The 20,499-nt window shown below is 37.5% G+C and overlaps 1 protein-coding gene across 2 annotated transcripts in view; it reads left to right on the top strand.

Moving 5' to 3' along the window:
* Nucleotides 1–20,499, top strand: part of PRMT3 (protein arginine methyltransferase 3) — a 70,694-nt gene that overhangs the window by 39,887 nt on the left and 10,308 nt on the right. For both annotated transcript variants that reach the window (XM_068398319.1, XM_068398318.1), the window contains exons 12-15: nucleotides 24–211; nucleotides 4,160–4,246; nucleotides 16,793–16,843; nucleotides 17,049–17,136. In XM_068398319.1, coding sequence (XP_068254420.1) covers nucleotides 24–211; nucleotides 4,160–4,246; nucleotides 16,793–16,843; nucleotides 17,049–17,136 — 414 coding nt within the window. The remainder of the gene's footprint in view (nucleotides 1–23; nucleotides 212–4,159; nucleotides 4,247–16,792; nucleotides 16,844–17,048; nucleotides 17,137–20,499) is intronic.

Below are 20,499 nucleotides of genomic sequence, written 5' to 3' on the forward strand. Positions count from 1 at the left end.
CTGATCTGTTTCTTTTGTTACAGTTTATCCTGACATTTGCACCATTAGTCTTGTAGCTGTTGGGGATATGAATAAACATGTGGACAAGCTACTTTTCTGGGAAGATGTATATGGCTTTGACATGTCTTGCATGAAGAAGGCTGTAATTCCAGAAGCTGTTGTGGAGGTGCTGGATCCAAACACACTGATATCTACAGCCAGTGTCATTAAGGTACTGTACTTCTGAAATCTTTAGTAGTCAGATTAGAAGTTTCCTTTTTTTATGGAGGAGGGGAAAAAAATACACACACATGCACACACAAACTTTGGCATCTTCAAAATGATACAAATGCAGTAAGGTTCTTGATGTTAAGACTGTAAGACTTGTATTAATTGCTTTTTTTTTTTCCGAAGTTTGAGCTCTTAATAAAGTTATCTTCACATATTTAGATTGTTCTGTTCTACATTTTCTTCTATCCAAACCCAAATTTACTTGCATTTTAGTAAGTTACAAGTTGCGTAAAGGAAATGTAAACCATAAAAAAAAAAAACAACCCTGGAATAGTCTTTTCTTCTACTTTGCTTCCCTCTTCACCTCAGTCAGTGTACTGAGTTGCAGGGGGACTTCTTATCTAGTTCTGTGTCAAGCTAGCTGGCTTTAAAGATCCTTCATTGGAGGATCACTCACTCTCACGCATAGCTTCATCCAACAGAATGACCATGTCTCAAAAGGCAACAGTAGTTTCTGCAGTACGCGTTGAATTAATTTTACGCTTACTTTTCTGTGTTGTCTTTTTTTTATGGTGGCTTTGTGATGGGGAATAGCAGCAAAGCTGGTAGTGATTCATATGAGAGAACACCTGCATGACAAGATATAATCCCAGAACACTGACTAGTCTGAAATTCTGACAAACTTTGTGATTAGTAATAATTTGGACAGTCAGATCAAATTTTGAGATAAGGACTATTATAAATCAAGATTTCCTTGTCACAACAATATTGTTCATACAGTTACTTTTCTATTGTAAAACAGTTAAGGCAGTAATATTACTGCCTTTCAGTGGGAATTGACTGTTTAGGGAAGAGGTAATTTCTCTTTAAATGCATTCCTAGCCTATTTTTATATAGAAGAAAATGAGTTTACATAATTCATCACTGAACTTGACACCATTACTGAGGGTAGTTCCAGTCTCTTCCAGCATAGAAACTACTTGCTGTGGTCAGTTGTCATCCTGCCCACAAAAGCAGTAACAGGTGAAGTACAGTTTTGTTGTCAGTATAACCTGATGCAAGTTATTGTTTAAGCTTTTCTTGTTTATAGTTTTATTACAGAGAAGATTAAAAAAATATAAGTTTTTTAAATCAGGTATTCTAATGTAAGAAGTGCTGAGACTGATATTTCTTTAACTTGAATAACTATTTTGGCCACCTTGTGCATTTCTTTTTTTTTTTAATTTCAGGATTCTTTATTCGTAGATGATGAAGTCATTACAGATGTGTCTTATATTTTGTTCTCTGAGCTTGTTGACTGGACTACCTCTAGAGTCGGTGAAATTAAATTCCTAAAGACACCTATAATAAGTTGTGTGATTTGAGGCTTATAAGTGACTGTTTTCTTTTGAGTGTAAGGAGAGGGTAGAATGATCAACTCAACTGTTGAAATATACTTTGTAGACCTGTCATTATAGGGAAGATAATTTCCACCCTTAGTGAATGAAAGTGCACCAAACGGAGGTACTGAGGTCAAGAATCTGAGGCTTTAATTGTTAGGCATCTGACAGGTTTGATTGTGCAATGAGTGAGGCATAGGCACTTTTCTCACCTGCCATTTTTTAATAAGATTTTGTGTGTTCTGATTGAAATGGAAGTGTAGTGGAATACTTCCTGCAAATAGGTCAAGTTTAGTATACAGAAAATGAAGAACATATAACGTGCTCTAAATTAACAGCTGCATGGATAAGTTGAGCTCTATCAGTTTGTTAGGCAAACAAATCAATTAAAAAAAACATCCTAACATGGGAAGTGTTGATAACAGTAACTATAGTTAAATGTGCCCAGTGCAGTCTATAAGCTGCTGTCATTTTAGAAGCAAAATGCTTTGCTGCTAATAGTACGTGTCCCTTTCTAATATATACTGTCATGAGCAGTCACTGTCCAGCTCAGGTGTATGTGCTTAGCAGATTTTGTCATCATGCAGCATTTCAAGTAACCATTAGGCTTAATGGTTTTATACTCATTTGTTCTCAGTAGCAATCATGGTTTTTAAAATAACCTAAAGTGAATGCGTGAGCTTGTTTGCTGGAGTTACAGTACAAAGTAGTAAAATTAATGAGTTGAGCAACAGTGGCATTATAGGTAAATTGGTTTAATCAATAGCCATTCCACAGAAAAAATGTATGTTTTTGAGGAAAAGTTTAAAAATGTTCCAATTTATCAGAGGATTATTACAGAAGATATTTTAGTATGCTTGCTCTGATAAGCTGCTGTTTGTTTTGTATAGTTTATAATGTAACTTTTTAGGAAGCGAAACATTCCCTAAAGAAAGACGAGGCAGCATCCAGAAATGGTTAGTAATGTATATGACATTTAACATCAGCAGTATATGACCTTCTTGGATAATGCATTTTAACTGTGTACATAAACTAAAGACCTTCATACAGTGAAAGAATGTGGTGGAATTTTTATGAACAACTGAAAACTGAAGCTTATTGCTCCTTAAAAACTCTGATTGTATATATATAAAAATAGAAAATTAAAAATACTGAAATGGAAGTTGCAATTTGATTTGACAATGTTATTGTTATCCTGGATGCCATTGTTTTGCGTTAATTTCAAAATAGCAAAGCAGTTCTCTGCCTTGTGTACTTTTTCTCCTCTGTTGTGTCACTGATAATTTCAAATACTGATACACCACATGGTTGTGTTGCCATTCAGAAGATCCTCCATAGGCTAGAGAAATGGGGCAACAGGGTCCTGTGCAAAGGGCTTGGGGCAATGCAAAATACTGCAGCCGGGGATGGAGGAATAACCCCATGTGCCAGTAGAGACTGGGGGCCTACTGGCTGGAGAGCAGCTTTGCAGAAAAGAATTGAGGGTCCTGGTTAACACCAAGTTGACCATGAGCCAGCACCACACACCCTTGTGGCAAAGGCAGCCAACCAGCCTCCTGGGCTGCATTAGGAGGAAGACTTGTCACCAGGAGGTCAAGAGAAATAAACCTTCTCTTGTACCCCAGGGAGGTGACTTCTGGAGTGCTGTGCCCAGTCCTGGGCTCCCCAGTGCAAGAGTGAGATGAACGTAGTGGAGTGAATCCAGTGAAAGACTGCAAAGGTGATGAAGGGACTGGAGCATCTGTGATACAGGGAGAGGCTGAAGGAGCTGGGGTAGTTTTGTCTGGAGAAGAGAAGACTCAGGGGAGATCTCATCAGTGTGTATAAATGCCTGGTGGTGGGGAGTAAAGGTGGAGCCAGACTCTTCTCAGTGGTGCTCAGGGTTAGGACAAGAAGCAATGGGCACAGATTGAACTCCAGACAGTTGCCTTCAAAGACCAGGAAACACTATTTCACTGTGAGGGCAATTGAAGAGTGGCACAGGTTGGCCAGAGAGGTTGTGGAGTCTCCATCCTTGGAGATACTGAAAAGCCGTTCAGTCACAGTCCTGAGCAAGTGGCTTTAGTTGACCCTGCTTTGAGCGAGGGGGGTTGGACTGAGTGATGTCCAGAGGTCCCTTTCAACCTCAATTATTCTATAAGCAATACTGAACTGACCTGGCAAAGCAAAAAAGCCCAGTTTTGACTCACATGAGTTTCATACTGTAGTTTACCATGTGGCTACATGAACAAGAAGTAAAACAGGTGAAGATGCCTGTGAAGCTGCTTAATCTCAACAATGGGCAGCTGTCATCAAGAGCAGAGTGAGCTACTCTATCTAGTTCCATATTGTTACTAGTCAAAGGATCTGTTTATTTTGGCATTTGGGGCAAAAGGGGTTTAGGTGTTTTGCCAGTGTGCAGACAGGATTAGGTAGTTTTTACGTCTCTTCTCATTTTTGGAGAGCTGAATTAGTATTACCCTAGAAAAGTTGTCTTATTATGGGAGCAACTGAACAACCTTCATCGAAAGGAAGATCTTAATTTAAATTCAGCACTGTTACTGACAGAATTGTATTATTCCTTTCGACAGTGTATCGACTGTAATACTGCATCCACTCCAGACTTAGAATTCTCTTCAGATTTCACGCTGACCATTACGACGAGCACAAAGTGTACGGTAAGACAATTTTAATTTCTTCATATATGGTCAGTATCACATTGGAGTAATAGATAGTGCATTAATTAAGCTTCATTGATCATCAGTCCTTGCCTTGAAACATTCATTTCTGCAGTACAGAGGTGTCAAATGAGGCCTTTTTATAGAGATGGATGTAAAACTCCAGTAATAGTGTTACAGTATAATACAGGTTAGATGAGGGAAAGATAAGGAGCCTTAGCACTGGGGTCGTTCTGGTTTGTTCTGTAGCCCATTTTCTGAAATAAGACTTTTCAGACATGTTGTTACCAAGGTGCTCAAGAATGACACAGTCATTATTAGAAGAGCTTTTCTGAGTTTAGTGAAAAGAGTGGAAAAACAAAATAGATACAGGAAGGGTAGACTATAGCTCACGTAATAAACATATAGCAGCTCATATGACAAACAGTTTCTCAGTCAGGGAAGTTCATGACGTTTACATGTGAAGACTAAGGGGGAACAAATACATAATTAGAATCTGAATCTATTAGATCACTGGTTTATAACCAGGGATTTTAATGCACCTGTTTTATTTATTGTATGCAAGTTAGTATTTTTAATGTAAGTTAATATGACTTATTTTCAAAGGAACACTAATTGTAAAAAGGCTCTGGAATTTGATTGGAAGGGAGTCCTAATTACAGCAAACACAAGCTTATTCATCTTATTTAATACAGCATAGTCTGTAATACTTAAGTGAAGAATTTCCAGCAAATCTGAGTCTGTGATGTCACTCAATTGAGTATTATTTGTCTATCAAACACTAGTCAATATGAAAATAAAGAAAAGAAAAAAAGAAAACGTTTTCAGTCTGAGCTTTAGAATTAAATGAAAACTCAGCACTAGGGCATCTTTCAAACATGTCTTTGAAGTTGGGCCTACATCATTCAGTGTGAATTTAGATCAATACACATTCATTTCAGTGCTTTTTTTTCTTGGTCATTCAGTATCTGCTAGTTATGAGAAAACAGAAAGAAACACTGATTTTTGGATTAATGAAAAATGTCCTGTATTTTTTTCTGCAAGTGTCTGTGCAATTTATGTTGTGTGTTTTGTATTCCATTTTTGAAGTATAAGTCATGGAGGATACCAAAATATTTGTGTTTGACATACTTCATGTAAGGGTGTGAGTGACTTCTGAGATAAAGATGTTGTGAATGTGTTCAAAGCTAAAACAAATTAGGTATTCCAACATGAATATTTAGAAATGTTTAGACTGGTACCTATGTGAGGATACCTTTTTGATTTTACTTAGTTATGATGCACAGCTTGCTTTCTTTGTTGGAACAGGGAAGAAAAGAATCAAACAGAAGGATTTTTGTAGTGTTACTGTTAGGCAGGGCAGTTGGGATAAAGATGAGGTACAGATGAGAAAGTCTGGTGGTGGCTTAGATGAAAGTAACACATTCAGTTTTTAAACACTAAATGATAAGCAAAGGCAAGATGACCTAATTTTTGCAGATTTTTTGATTGTGGTAATATGCTTTTACATTCAATATCAATTATAAATGCTTTCTACTAATTTATTGAAATATCCTGGTCAGATTTGTCAGAAGTTTTTATTAGGCTCTGAGATCTGTAGTAAAAATGAAAATTTTTATGGTCTAGTGTACTGTGATACTTCTGCTGGGAGTTTCACACTTAGCTTTAAGTCACAGCACATCACATCCCAGAATCAAGTCTAAAGGAGTAACCAGTAACTAATTTATAACATATTGTGGTAAGTCTGCTACAGTGGGTTTATTTGGCTTTCACGTGTGTCCATGAAGAGGTGCAGGCTTCCTCTGATATGGACGCAAAGAATGTGTCGCTGTATAATGTAAACACTTAAACTGATAACAAAATGTTGGATACCTACGTCAAGTAACGTAATACCTGATTTTGGATGGGTCTGTGTGTCAGTTCATGCTGCTGCGTTTGCCATCACTTCTGCTCTATAACAGGCTGCAGAACAACTTGTTGGTGTTATAGACTGAAGTTTTCCCATGTATATAATTCAAAGCGTTGTTAGTGTGAGTTAGTAGCGATGTATAAACACTTAAAAATTACTTAATTTGGTGATAATTGACAAAAAAAGACACAGTAACCTCTTGTTTTTTATTAAATTGAAATCTATTTATTTTACTGTGTATTCACCAAAAAAATCTCCTGTTTTTTGTTGTCATAGAATAACTCTAGTTGCCTCAGGGGCAGGGTCAGCTTTGATTTCAGACCAAGCTCCAGTGCAGCCCTGGCTTGATTTTCTTAACATGGCCACTTTTGAGTAGCTGATTAGTTAAACAGAAATCTTTACGAAATCTTGGCGATCTTTTTGATGTTTAGGTAGAGTAAAATAGCTTATTTTGTACTCATCACTTTCCCTAGCACTAGACCTTTACAAAAACTTCATTTCTGTTCTATGATTCTATGGTATCATTGACTTATAAATCAAGATGTACACCTGCATTTTATGACTTTGAGGAAGAAGGGGAGGGAAGTGGGGGAAGAGCAGTGTTTCTGGAATTTTGCAGTGAATGCAGGTTCTAAAAAATGATCAGAACTCTGTAAAGTATTTTGCACTTCATCATTTAGGTTTATTGACACTTTGAGTGAAATTTCCACTCTTTCTATGATGGATTGTAGAAGTTTAGTTGGGGGTTGACAATTCATCCATCATATCAGGCTGCCTAACCTTGCAGTAAATGAACAATAAAAGTCCATTATTTATATTGAGAATTTTTGAGGAGATGCTTTAAGATTGCAATTTGTGCTTTGAAAATAACATTTGCTGTTTTTCTTATTTGCATCTGTGTTTTGTTGTTCTACTGGCTTTTCATTTTTTGCACAAAAAGAGAAAGCTGTTTATATTTCCCCAAATTCTAGCTTTTTGTACTTGTCTGTTCTGATTTTTGCATTTTTAAAATATGAACATTTTAAAATATTTTTACTTTCTTTACAAAAAAGTATTTCACAAAAATACCAATTTGGAAATCCATCTTTACATGCTTGTATATATCAGGGTTTTTTTAGCTCACTACCTAAAGTTCATTTCCAAGCACCTTTTTCTGAGCCCTTTTGGTGCCATGAAAGTGTGAAAACAGATTTGGTTGTCTTATTCCTAGTGCTGCCATCAACAGCAAAGCTAACTTCAGGCCAGTGTTACCATCAGAACTAGGACTCCCTCTGTTAAGTGGTCTGTCTTTAAAAACCAAACAAGTGGAAAGCTTAGGTGCACTGTGATGTGTTAGTTGTTTTGTGGATCCTACTGCAGATCAGCTACTAGTTTGCACAATGTCATCGGGTTGTGGGGAGTGGGTTTCCGTGCTGCTGCTTTCCAAGGCCCTGCGTGGGTGCAGAGAACTGTACAGTAGACATTCTTACATAGACATGTGTCAGCAGCGTGGAACACATGGTTGCTGTTGCTGAACTTGTTTTTGCAGAAGCCTAGCACTGATGGGAAGTAATTTAGCAAATACTCAGAGAAAAGAGTTGTGGCCTTGTCTAGTTAAGAGTATGCAACATAACGTTAATCGTTGAAGAGCTAAACTTTCAGCTGACAGCTCTGGAGGCATTAGCCGTGTTGGGGTCTGTTCTTCCTCCCATCAGCCTGTTTGCAGGTCTGTGGTAACAGGACAGTAAGTTGTAAAGCTGACAGGGATCAGAGCCATAACGCAGTCTTTTTACTAACTCATTACCACGTTTGCTTTGATTATGACTTGGAACACCCCCAGGACCCCTCAGGCAGGAGAGGCTGCACTTCTAATTTCTGTGGCAAGATGTTAAATACCTCTAAAATCTGACCTCAGTTTTGACTCAGTCTCTTTCCCTCCCCACCTTAATTAGATCCTGTTTGAAATTCTGTGTTTATTTTCAGTCTCAACAGAGAAGTTGACCTCTTCTTGATTTCCCCATACTTTATTTCTGTTCTTGCAAATTGTTCTCGTAAACACTTCTGGGAGGATTTCATAAAGGCTGCGGGAAAGCTTCACCTAGGAGAGAGTTAGGAACAGAGCCTTTTTTTCTGTTCTTTGGCAGGAGGGGGCACAGGAAGGTTAGCCTCTCAAGCCTAACGCTAACCTTTGAGTCTTGCCACCCACCTCTTTCTCATCCTTTAATTTTATTTTTTTCCCCCTTCCATTTTGCTTTGTCACTTTTTAGTACAAACCTTTCACTTCCTGAAAACTGCTAATGCAAGTGCTGAAATAGATATTTTTCTCTTCTTTCTAGATACTGTCACTGTTCTTGCTCTTGGAAGGCCTTCTTGGTGACCTCTTGGCCAATTATCTGGCTGTATGATAGTGCCACTTAATTGTTCTAGAGGTTGTTTGAAAACCATGCAATTCAGTAGGCAGCAAGTAACTGTTTTCTGTTTTCAGATAGATGGACTAAGGACATAAATACCCAGACTTAGTGATGAGCTTGTGTGAAATAGAAAAACGATGCGGTTCCCAAAACCTAAGAGCATAGTATTAATTGGCACATACCTGATTTGTCTGTCCTTCCACCTGTAAATTATTTTAAATTACTCTCATACTTTTTTATGACCAAAAAAACCAAACCCTAGCAGAGTATTAAGTCGTGCTTGTAACAGATCAGCCTGATGTCTCTCTGTAGGTGCTTTCTAAGTGTATTGCAGATGATCCTGTAGTGCATTTATTGAGTCATATAATTTTAAAAATGCTTAATGCTCTAAATAGGTTTTTCTTCCAGGTGTTCAAGCAATTAAATAAGTCTTCAAGAAAAAAATGGTAATAAATCTGAGAAATATGGAAAGATTGAACAACCCTATGTATGAGTACAAGTTGGGGACAGACCTGTTGGAGAGCAGCGTAGGGGAAAGGGACCCGGGGTCCTAGTGGACAGCAGGATGACCATGAGCCAGCAATGTGCCCTTGTGGCCAAGAAGGCCAATGGCTTCCTGGGGTGTATTAGAAGGGGTGTGGTTAGCAGGTCAAGAGAGGTTCTCCTCCCCCTCTACTCTGCCCTGGTGAGGCCGCATCTGGAGTATTGTGTCCAGTTCTGGGCCCCTCAGTTCAAGAAGGACAGGGAACTGCTAGAGAGAGTCCAGCGCAGAGCCACGAAGATGATTAGGGGAGTGGAACATCTCCCTTATGAGGAGAGACTGAGGGAGCTGGGTCTCTTTAGCTTAGAGAAGAGGAGACTGAGGGGTGACCTCATTAATGTTTATAAATATGTAAAGGGCAAGTGTCAAGAGGATGGAGCCAGGCTCTTCTCAGTGACATCCCTTGAGAGGACAAGGGGCAATGGGTGCAAGCTGGAACACAGGAGGTTCCACATAAATATGAGGGAAAACTTCTTTACGGTGAGGGTGACCGAACACTGGAACAGGCTGCCCAGAGAGGTTGTGGAGTCTCCTTCTCTGGAGACATTCAAAACCCGCCTGGACGCGTTCCTGTGTGATATGGTCTAGGTAATCCTGCTGCGGCAGGCGGATTGGACTAGATGATCTTTCGAGGTCCCTTCCAATCCCTAACATTCTGTGATTCTGTGATTGAGCAAAAATAAACGTTTTAAATGTGACCTTGTATGTGGTGCTTAGTCTTTCAGAAGCAAGGGTGGGTGTCAAGGCTTTTTTCAGAGCACGTATTCTTTCTGTTGATTTTTCTTTTATTCCTCCTGTGGTTTACCACAAAGTGGTATCTTTTAGCTTGAAGTTTATTTATCCTTTTAACTTTCAAAGATTGAAGATTTTCAAAGCATGAAACGGTTGCATGGAATCATTATATGAAATTGTTTCAAAGCACCTTTAGTGCAAGTTGACTTGATTTCAGTCTTACAAAGATAATGACCAAAACTAAATTTAATTAGCCTGCAAAAGTGCATTTTCTAGTGAAGAGCTAGGGTTTGTCACTGCTGATTTTAATGAGACATCTGGCTAATATCAGTTAGTAGATGCTGCTAGGAAAATATTCCATTAATTGTATTCTAAGCTGATCACTGTGTGAGCTTTTGAGATAAAATATAATGGTGATTACCCTCAGTGTAGAAATCAATTGACAAACTTTTTCTTTTTTTTGCGAGCTTTTCCCCTGTGAGTCCATCAAGGCTGATCTTTCCTAGCTGAATAACAATATCCCCTGGGAGGAAAATGGCAGTATCTCTTCATTGCTCCCAGGAGATCTTGTCAAAGAGCAGGGGGTGTGTATAAAAAGTGGGAGGGAGGAAGGGGGTGAAAGAAGGATAATGACCCAGAGGACGTGACTTACGTATTAAAACCCTTAGGAGGAAAAAGGAAGTTGAGTTGACTGGAGAAAATTATTTTGACTAAGGAAAAATCTTTGCTTGTTAAAATCTTTTTAAATGTTAGACAGTTTCATTTCTTAATGTCCAGTCTTTGACTTGGGAGCCGACAATAAGGATTAGCATATAAGTCTTTAATTCCAACTTTAGGTGAGAAACTAAATTTTTTAAGCTGGAAGTTGGAGATCTGACTTTGGATACCACAGTTAAACACACCTTGAATGCCCAATTTCTGTTTCAAGGAAAGACTACTCTTATCGTGTTACAAAGCAGGATTTGTCCTTCTGACCTCTTTAAGTTATTGATAGCCTCCTCTACAGTGATGTCCAGATTCCTAGTCTTTTAAAAACACAAAAGCATTGGGTTTTAATAGCGAGGGGTTTCTTTTCCCTGTGATAAAAATGCAGCAACTCTGCCGAGTGGATGACAAACATTCCATCTCCATGCTTGGATAAACTCCATCAAAAGCACATTATCTCCCACTTCTGTGGCCAGCTGTCTAATTGTATTTGTTGTAGCCACTCACTGCTGGAACATGATACTAGTGAAGAGCAAGAATGATAAATTACTCACTGTAGGTGATAGCGATGATGATAATTTTTAATTTCCTTGTTCCTAAGTGAATTGGTAAGGTTGCCTTTATGAGCTCACATAAGGAGTCGAGCAGTCTCATTTGTTTTATCCTGTTAAAATCCTGCATGTACAGCCAACCATTTTCTTTAGAAAAAGCCTTAGTATTCAGATGTATTTGAATTAAAATTTAGGCTCCTCTTCCCATTTCAGCTAAGGGCTCCAAGTGGAACAGTATAAATAATATGTAATATTCATCTATTACATATGTTAAAACTTTTTGTGATCTTAATATATTTGGTGCATGTTATGTGAATAAATGGGGAAGAAATAGGCTCAAAATAATTTATCTGGGAGGGAAGAAAAATATGCTGAAGACAAGTAAATCTTAACAGGAGGACGTACTTCACTTAAAATTTTTTCATATGTTTGCATGAACACCTTAAAAAACCCTCAGTGATGGATGAAGACCTTAAGCTACTTTACATGAACTCTTCATCAAAACCTGGGTTGGACAAAATCAGGTAGAAGTTAGTGGCTGCTGTTGTAATTTCAGGAATATTTTATTCTTAGTTGAGTAAACTTTGTTGACCTTTATAGGATGATGCTTTGTGGTCTCAGTAATGTACATCTAATTCCTAAATATTTCCGTAGTTCTTTATTTAACTTACTTAGTTCCCTGGGTAAATATGGAGACTTTGTTGTAGGATTGGAGTTTTCATCCTCATAGCTCTGCTCTTCTACTGGCAATTTATTTGAGAACAGGAAGAATACTATTCCTGCAGTGTTTCCTAATATTTCACATCCTTTGAGGCTAGAGCATGTGTCAGGCTAGAGTTGCAGTTATTTATTACCAGTTTAGAAGCCATTATTTTTGTTTTCCCCTTTCATGGTGTTCAAGAGACTGGCACTTGAAAGATTATTCCAGAGAAGGCTTAAGTCCTTGCTGATTAGTTGTTGGTGAAGTTGTAAATGAGCTGTCAAAGGTGGAGCAAAAAGATGAGGAAAACTGCAATGGAAGAAATAACGTTATCATTAAGCTAAAAAAAAAAAGAAACAAACCAAGGCGGTAGTTGTAAAACATCATCTAGAATTTATGGGGGCATTATTTACTTGTTCCTTTTCTTTAGTTTGACTTCTTTTAGAAAAGATGCCACCTTTAACAAAAATCTGGTCAGCCCTATATTCCATTTTAATATGCTTGTGTCTGATGCTTTCTTTCTCTATTAAAGATGCAATGTCATTGATGGATTTTGGGGAAAATAAATGTTTTGCTGCTCCTAAAACAGCTGACTTCTTTGAACTTGAAAAGATTTATAAAATCGAACTGTAATGAAGACAGCTACACTCTGGATTTAAAGTGTCGTGATAGGAATTAATTGTTAACATTTGTACTTATTCTGTCCTCGATGAATAAAACCAAACCATCATAGTAAGGTTAGAATGGTCTATTCTTTAAATTCCTAGATTGCTTAAAGCAAAGCTTGGGTGGCTGTAAGAAGCTGTCAACTTCTTTTCTGTTATGAAGAAATCACTAAATTTGGTGTAAAGAACAAGGTTCCTCTTTGACATAGGCTCACCCACTCTTTAGACTAAGGTTTTCTACATTAACTGCAAGTTTGAGGCTTCCCTTTCTCTTGGATTCCTTCCTTGCTTGCTTGCTTTCTAAAAAAACATCTTCGAGCTATGCTGAGATCCTGCATGCCCTCCCTGTATTTTAGCATAGAAGCAGCCCAGCCTATTTCTTTTGATAACACTTTTAATTGAGCTATCAGTTTCATACACAGATGTATTGGAATGGATGGTATGAATTGTTAAAGGAAACAGAGACAACAGCATCAGTAGCTTCTACTTCTGGGTTTAAACTTTAATATAAGCCTGGGACCATCTCAGTCTTGAAACTCATTATTACTGTTCTTACTGATTGCTTTACTTGTTCTACAAAATTGTCTGGTGGGTTTTAGGAAGGCAAGGTATGCTCGTTTTAATGAGTCTGTAGGTATCTGTGTAGCTGGCTTGAGATCCCTTAGGTCTGGGGCAGATCAAATATGACAAAACAGCTCAAAAGCAGAAAGATCTCAAAAAGGCAACGGTATATTTAAAAATTTTAGCATAGCATAGTGTTTGGATGAGCATATAAATATACATATGCTATAGAGGACCATATGGTACAACCCTTTTCTTGAGAAGAGCTGGTGAATTTAGTAATTCCTATAACATGTCTGTTCAGAAATAAAACTGAATGTACTTCATGAAAATAATGTATAATTTGGATAAATTACATGCCTTTTAAAGTGCTGTGGTATTGGCAGGGGAGCACATGAAATCTTCCATGTGAAATCAAGAAGAGAAAAGGAAGAAGGTAGTTAATTTAGGCTGGAGTTAGTGGGAGGCATTAGGGTAGACTTGACCTTACATTTGTTACTTAGGTATATGCAAATAACTGCTCTTCTGTTGAATAGCAGGTTTAAACTTTTGTTTTCGTTTTTTGTTTTACAAGGTAAGCCACAGGCTGTGTGCATTGAAGTGGGATATATTTAATATGTGCATTTTTGCTTTCTGTATTTCCTCAACTGTAATTGGCTTGTAGAATAGCTGCCATAGTGAATATTAAACAAATTTTGCAGCAGGTCAGTAACTGCTGGGTTTGGTATTAGACTTTTTGTTTTCCCAGATTTAAAATACGAGGGAAGAGATTTCTGTCTGGAGATTAAATGCAGTGTTGGTAAATAATGGCAGGTTACATAAAAATGTTTATTAAAAACAAATCACTTAGTTGTAACCAATTTCACAAAGAAAAATCATCAAACCAAGTGTATGTGTGGTTGGTTTTTCAGTTGGCTCAAAAACGGTTTGAAAATGTATTAATAAAAGATACTCATTAGATTTCTAACTCTTAATACGTGCTCTTACAGTTAGTTTTCAGAACATCATTCAAGCTCTTTCCTGTATATATTTAACTTGAAGCATATAATTTCGATTTAGCTATGCAGGACTGAGGTTGCCTGTTGACATAGCTCACCAGAGAGTGTGTGTTTTGGTTTTGGGGTGCCCCCCCCCCAGTTTTAACTGACTGAATTGTAAGGAATTTTGGGGAATGCCTGAAGCTGTTCACAGGAGCTTATCCTTAGGGACTTGAGGAATTTATTTTGTTAGAATACTTTTATTAATTTTTTTCTTTTGACTCAACAGTCATTTCAGTCAATATTGAAGGACATATATCCATTTTAGAATGTAACAAAAAGAATTTAATGGACCAATGTAGAACTCTTGTTCTATGTAATCCTTTGAACTCTGATCCTTGGAGCTCTACATAAGGTGGTGTTTGTGATGTGTAATAATTATTGTTACTACTTCTTCATTTAGATAGTCAAACTCGGTGTTTCAGATTGTTTCCGTTCAGGGAAACCATTGATACTGTAAGGAATAAGGTGGTTATTTATCCTAGTCGTTTACCGAAGGGGCACAAATCCTGTTTCCTTGAGCACAGGAGACAGCAAACAGCAGGGGACAGTTTCTTCACTTGTAACTGCAGTTTCTCTTCAGCCTGAACTTGATCCTGAAAAAATGCTAATCTGGGGACATTTTCTCAGGGTAGCATGTAGGGTGTTTCTGCTACTTCTTCCTACCAAGTGTATAGATAATTGCATCCACCTTAGCTGTGGTATATCTGCTTGGAGCTTTTAGCTTTCTGGTCCAAAATGTAGCTTGTCTGTCTCAGTTTCTCTGGAAGTCAATTTTTTTCCCCTCAATTCTTAATGTATTTTTGTTGTTGCAACCTTGTTTTCCTTTCTCCACTAATCATATCCTAGGTCTTATTTGTAAGCATATCAACAGTATTGACCTGATGATTGAAAAATATTTTTATGGCTTAGTAGATCTCTGACTAATGTCCAGAAAAGTTTGTGCATCAATAAAAGTAGTCTGCTGGGTCAATAAAACTTTGTCAAAACCTTTTCAATCTTTACTCAAAAAGGCATATAAAAGACAAGGCTGTAATTCACTTGGGAATGAGATTCTCAGCATTGAGCGATAGGACTTTACTTAAGGGATGGAAGAGTCACCGTTTCCAACATCTGGTGCTCATTTGTCACAAAGGTCCCTCAGTGTCTCCTTGGTTCATTTTTTTTAGGAATATGTGCCCACACTGGAATTTGGAACTTGCCAGGCTTCTCTGGAGCGCCCTTCGTTCAAAAGCTAACATGGGTGCTTTAACGCTGGCCTGTGTGCTTTAACACATTGTATTCTCCACCGTGTTGGTGAGATCTGTTCTGGATTTAGACTAGAGAGGAAAAATACCAGAATGGTTTAGCTATCATTCAGATGACATATTTCATGATAAAGCGCTATGCCATTCAGTTTGTTACCTTAATTTTGTAAGCACGTTTGACTTTTTTTTTCTTTCACAGTCTATTTCTGAGTCAATATGAAGGACATGCTACAGAACTTGGCCTTTGTAACTATTCAGAATAACCAGTCTCCTAGACTTAGAGTAGGAGAAAAACACTGGTGCCATGAGAGGAAGGTTATAATCAGTTGTTTGCAGTGAGTTTTCATGCGATGGGCTTGCCATCACTGAATTGGTACGTATCTTGCTTGAATATACTATAGCTGATGTGGGGAGAATCCCTTCCTGCTGTCATGGGGTTGGAGAGTCCCCAGGTGCTGCAGTTGAAGTTACTCAAAAGCTCTATTCCAGGTCATTTCTTTAGGCTGACATAGAATAGAAAACATAACTGCCTTGGGCCCACGGTCTGGTTTGCTTTAGCATTTTTGTAGGAGACAGTAGAAAGCAAATAAAGGTGAGCATGGACAGGATTTCAGAGGTGAAACTGTGGAGTTAGTGTCTCTTATTAGCATCTTCCAGTTCTTTATTTGAATTCTTTGAGTTTCTGGGACTCTCATAGGGCTTTTTGTCAAAAAAGCAGGACAGGATTAGAAGATTTTATAACTAGTAGTGTCGGTGGACTGTTTTGTGTGCAGACATTTTGTATTTCTTTTCCTCTTCAAGCTGGAAGAAAAGTCCCACTAATGAATTATGCGCTGACGAGAGAGGCTCTTCGAGGTTAGGAGTAGGATGGCAGGAGGGACAGAGTAGTGTTCCAAGGAATCCTATGGAGACTCACTCTTAGAAACTATTAACTGCTGAAAAGGCCAGCATGAGGCATGTGTGAATCTTTTTCCTTATCTGTGTATGTAGTAGAGGAAGAAAAATATTCCCTGCCTGGTTATGGTCTGCCTGTGTTTCATAGTGAGCTTTTATGGAAAATGATGTTAAGCTACACGAAGAGTGATCACTCCATGCAGAATCCCTTGTACTGTGTGTGTATTTAGTGAGGGTCGTGGGAGCCATAGGGGACAAGAACTGAATTTTATGCTTGTGTGTTTGCACATCTGAAAGGCTGTTTTCTCATATGTAATTCTAGTTGCAGTTAGGGTGTGTGGGTTATTTTGGAAAGTCGGACTAAAATTTGATATGTAGTAAAATGCAGTTACAATAGGCTGAATATTCTTGAGTAGAATATTTCAAGTGATGACAGCTTATTTTTTGTCTTAGGATTTCTAGCATGCTTGAAAGCATAAATCTAAGCTTGTTCCTGCTACTAAAGGCTTGAAAAGGAGTAGAAATCCCAATAAATGTATATATTGATGATATACTTTTTCTTGAGTTTCACTATTATTCCTTTATCATATTTACATCTTCTTCTCTTTTTATAGGCAGTTGCTGGTTATTTTGATATATTTTTTGAGAAGAACTGTCACAACAAGGTGAGTATTTGGGGTTATGCATTTTTAAAATGTCTTTGAGAGATGAGAATGTTTTTGTATTTTATTCTGCCTCAAGGTGTTCGGCAGTGAGTCTCTTTTGCTGTAGCGCAAACACTTCATGTGCATGTGTGTTTGGTAATTGATTGATGTGGTGTGATATCAAAAATGTTGTTCTTAATCAAACTCTTGAACTCCTCCATTGCAGGTCTCATTTTCAACTGGTCCCCAGTGTACCAAAACACACTGGAAACAGACAGTTTTTCTCCTGGAGAAACCAATTCACGTAGAAGCAGGTACACTTAAATTCAGTTGTGGTGCAACAGTGGTTGTGTTACACTGCTGTTATCATTAAATTTAAATCTTAAATACTTTAAGAATAATGTAAGTGTTAAAAAGAACGAGTAAGTAAATGTTTCTGCTGCTTTTAAAGAATTTTTTTTTTTGTCTAAGCAAAGCACTGGGAAATATCTAGCTATATTCTACAAAATTCATGTAAAAATACATATAAATGTCTGCATATTTATATGTAAGTGGGCATATGCCCTATATTTTCTTAGCTCCATACTGTAATTTTGATGAGAACTTGTGCAGCACAACATTTCTGAGGCAGAAAAATGTAAGACCAGAGCACTGCTATTAACATTCTTTTAATTTTCACATTACTAATGTTGTTAAGTATCATATTTGTCAAGTCATTGCACAGGACTTTTTGTAGCACTCCTGAACTATGCTGTATTTGTTAAATGAATCATGAATATATGCATGGGTGTTGTGCCTGGCACTGTGGGTAAATTGAGAACAGTTTCAAAGAGCTCACAGCCTTGAACTTGACTCACTGAGGTATGGAAGAAGTTATTTTGATACACTGTAAATGTTTATAAAATGGATAAGTACCGTAATATGTTTCACCTTGAATTTGATGCAAGTAAAAAGGCTTTTGTTGTGATCAGGGATAACCCAAAATTCAGTAGATAAATTGAAGTAAGGTTTTGAAGACTAAAGTGATGCTTGCTAGTGGTTTTAATTAGTTTATTTAATTAATTCTATTCTATGCAAGTAGTCAAATATTCCTTGCTTTATAGACACGGAAATTTATCCATGACCGTCACAGAATAGTCATGCAAGAGGGTGGACATACAACAGGGCAAGGTTTAAAAGTCTTGCCCTCTTATTTCTGTAGAACTGAACTTTCTTTCAGACTCTCCTAGTCTTTTTATAATCAAAGGAAACAGAGTAGTTATGTTTTTATGCTGGTTTATTATTATTTTTTTTCTACTTAACCACTATTCACTCACCACTGTTGAACTCTTACCCAATGGTGAATTAGTCATCTTTGAGGGCCATTTTTCGTTACAGACTAGCAGAACCAAGGGAGGAGCCTCGGAACAGGTCTCATTTCTGCTGGTCAGTTAATAAACTCATGGTAATACATGGCCCCAACCTGGACAGTTTAAAAATAGACCAGACATATGGGGCAAAAGCATTCAAAAACTTGCGTGGATGATGCACGAGAAACTGAGGTCAAGAGACTTAGAGGTGCTATAGAGAAGTATTGAGGTAGATCGAATATTGTCTCTCTTAACAGACCTAATTATGAATGGGCAATGGTGAAAGTAGCATCTGCGCTCAGTTAAACCACTTTTGCAGTTGCCTCTTCTAGCTATCAGCCATGACAACGTTTTAACAGGAGCTTCTTTCCTAAAGGCACTGTGGTCTGTTACCTGACAAATCATTTCTCTCTTTCATGCTTTGACTTTATATTCTTAAATAATTTTTATTTACATATTCTTAGGTCCTGTCACTTCTTGGGCTGCACATATGCATTGGTGCATTTGTACTTGGCTCCTGTTCTGTTGAGCTTCTCTTTCTAGACAAGGCTGGCTAAGGTCTCCTTGCTGCAACTCATTAAATTTCAATGTCATAGAGTGTAAAGTGAAATTTTTTAAGTGCAATGACATTTGTTAGAATATGCACATTATTTAATATTACATAGATCATTTGACATTTACCAAATGTGTGAAATTACTGGGAGGTGTGTCTGGCTCTAGAATTCTAGTCTAGGTGCAGTGACTTTCTGAAGACAAAAGCAGAAACAGTGTGCTTTGAAGCAGTGAACACAACCTAGTTGACCTTCAAGATCACTTTTGCTGTAACTTCTTCCTTTCTCTTTATTAGCTCATATTTCTTAAAATTATTCCCATAACAAGTCTTGTTACAGCTATACTTCTCTTTTCTTTCAGTCTCCTTCTCTTTGTAATTATTTAAGTTCCCCTTTCCCATCCTTTTACCCATTCTGTCTGTTTTTATATCTTATATAAAATTACCACTTTAATCTAGGATCCTCCATCTGTTATTTCTAGTGTTAGAGAAGGTTGTGAGAGAAACTTTTGGTGTAATTTGTTTTTCCTTTGTAATCCCAGTTTTAATTTCTGTGAGATATTTGTTGTTCATGGATGACATAAGCCCATCAGGGCAGAAGGTGTTTCCTGATACTTATGTAGTGATGTTGCTTAATTTAGGTGATTTTTTTTGAAAAACCATTCTCTCTGACTTTAAGCCTTCTCCTTCATTGTTCCAAAAATCTTTTTTCCTCAAGACATGTTACTGTAAGTACAGATTTCACTATCTTCCATTTTTTCATATTTTTTTTTCCTCTGTAAAAATAGTGACCTAACTATTCATCTTGGTAATTTCTGGTTAACCATATTCTTTGACTTCTTCAGTCTTTCACTTTCCTTTTTACCAGCTAAACAAACTGCTCAAAGTTCTTTTGCAGTGTATGTGAAGTTGCACTTCTAACTGTTTCTCATCTGTCACTTGTTAATGAATTAGCACTGCTTGTTACCATTTACCATACATTGTTTCTGCCTGGCATGTTGAACTGAACTTCACCCCAAAAATCTTGGGGAAGTTTTTTTGTCTTCAAATGGACTTTTCTCAATGGAAGTTAACTGAAGAAAAAAGTAACTGTATTAGATCAAACACATTTGCAGGCTTCAGCCTTTATGTCCATCCCTGTGTTTACAAATATTCATCAATCCTCTGTATAAATTCTTAGAGTAAGAAATGTATATAGGGCACTAGGAGACACAACAAAGACGACCCACTTGTGACTAAGTGTATTGTTTGAGTCAGGACAAGCTGTTTTCGTAGTAAATATTGGGAAATAAATAGAAACAATATGATTTGAGTCTTGCAGTAATCTGACCAGTGTACCCATGGTGGCATTTGCTTTCAGAATTTTAATAGGTTGTGAAAGAGGAATTGGGTGGTATAAAGTGCATTTTCTGGTTTTGGAAGCATCTCTCAGACAGGGCGGGGGTGTTTTTTGTTGGGTTTTTTTTCCTCCTAGTAAAGAAAAATGGTTTCCTCAGATTTCTAAGTCTGAGTAAAATAGTAAGGCTGATTTAAGTCTCTATCAGATGCTTTACAGCTTTTGGGGACATGCCTGAAGTGGTTATAAAGCACTGATTTATTTGAATTTGCTCTGTAAAAGGGTTGAGCTTACAGGTATCTGAACCTGTTGGGTATTTAACAGGAAAAGGCTGCTTTATGCCCTGGCAAAACTGGTTTGTTCTGCAGTGTGAACTAGCTAATTTTCTCAGCAGTTTGATGCCAGGTTATTTGTTGCAAAAATAGATATATTTTTCTCAGCC

Source organism: Nyctibius grandis, chromosome 4 (assembly GCF_013368605.1).
Source record: "Nyctibius grandis isolate bNycGra1 chromosome 4, bNycGra1.pri, whole genome shotgun sequence".
Taxonomy (NCBI): Eukaryota; Metazoa; Chordata; class Aves; order Nyctibiiformes; family Nyctibiidae; genus Nyctibius; species Nyctibius grandis.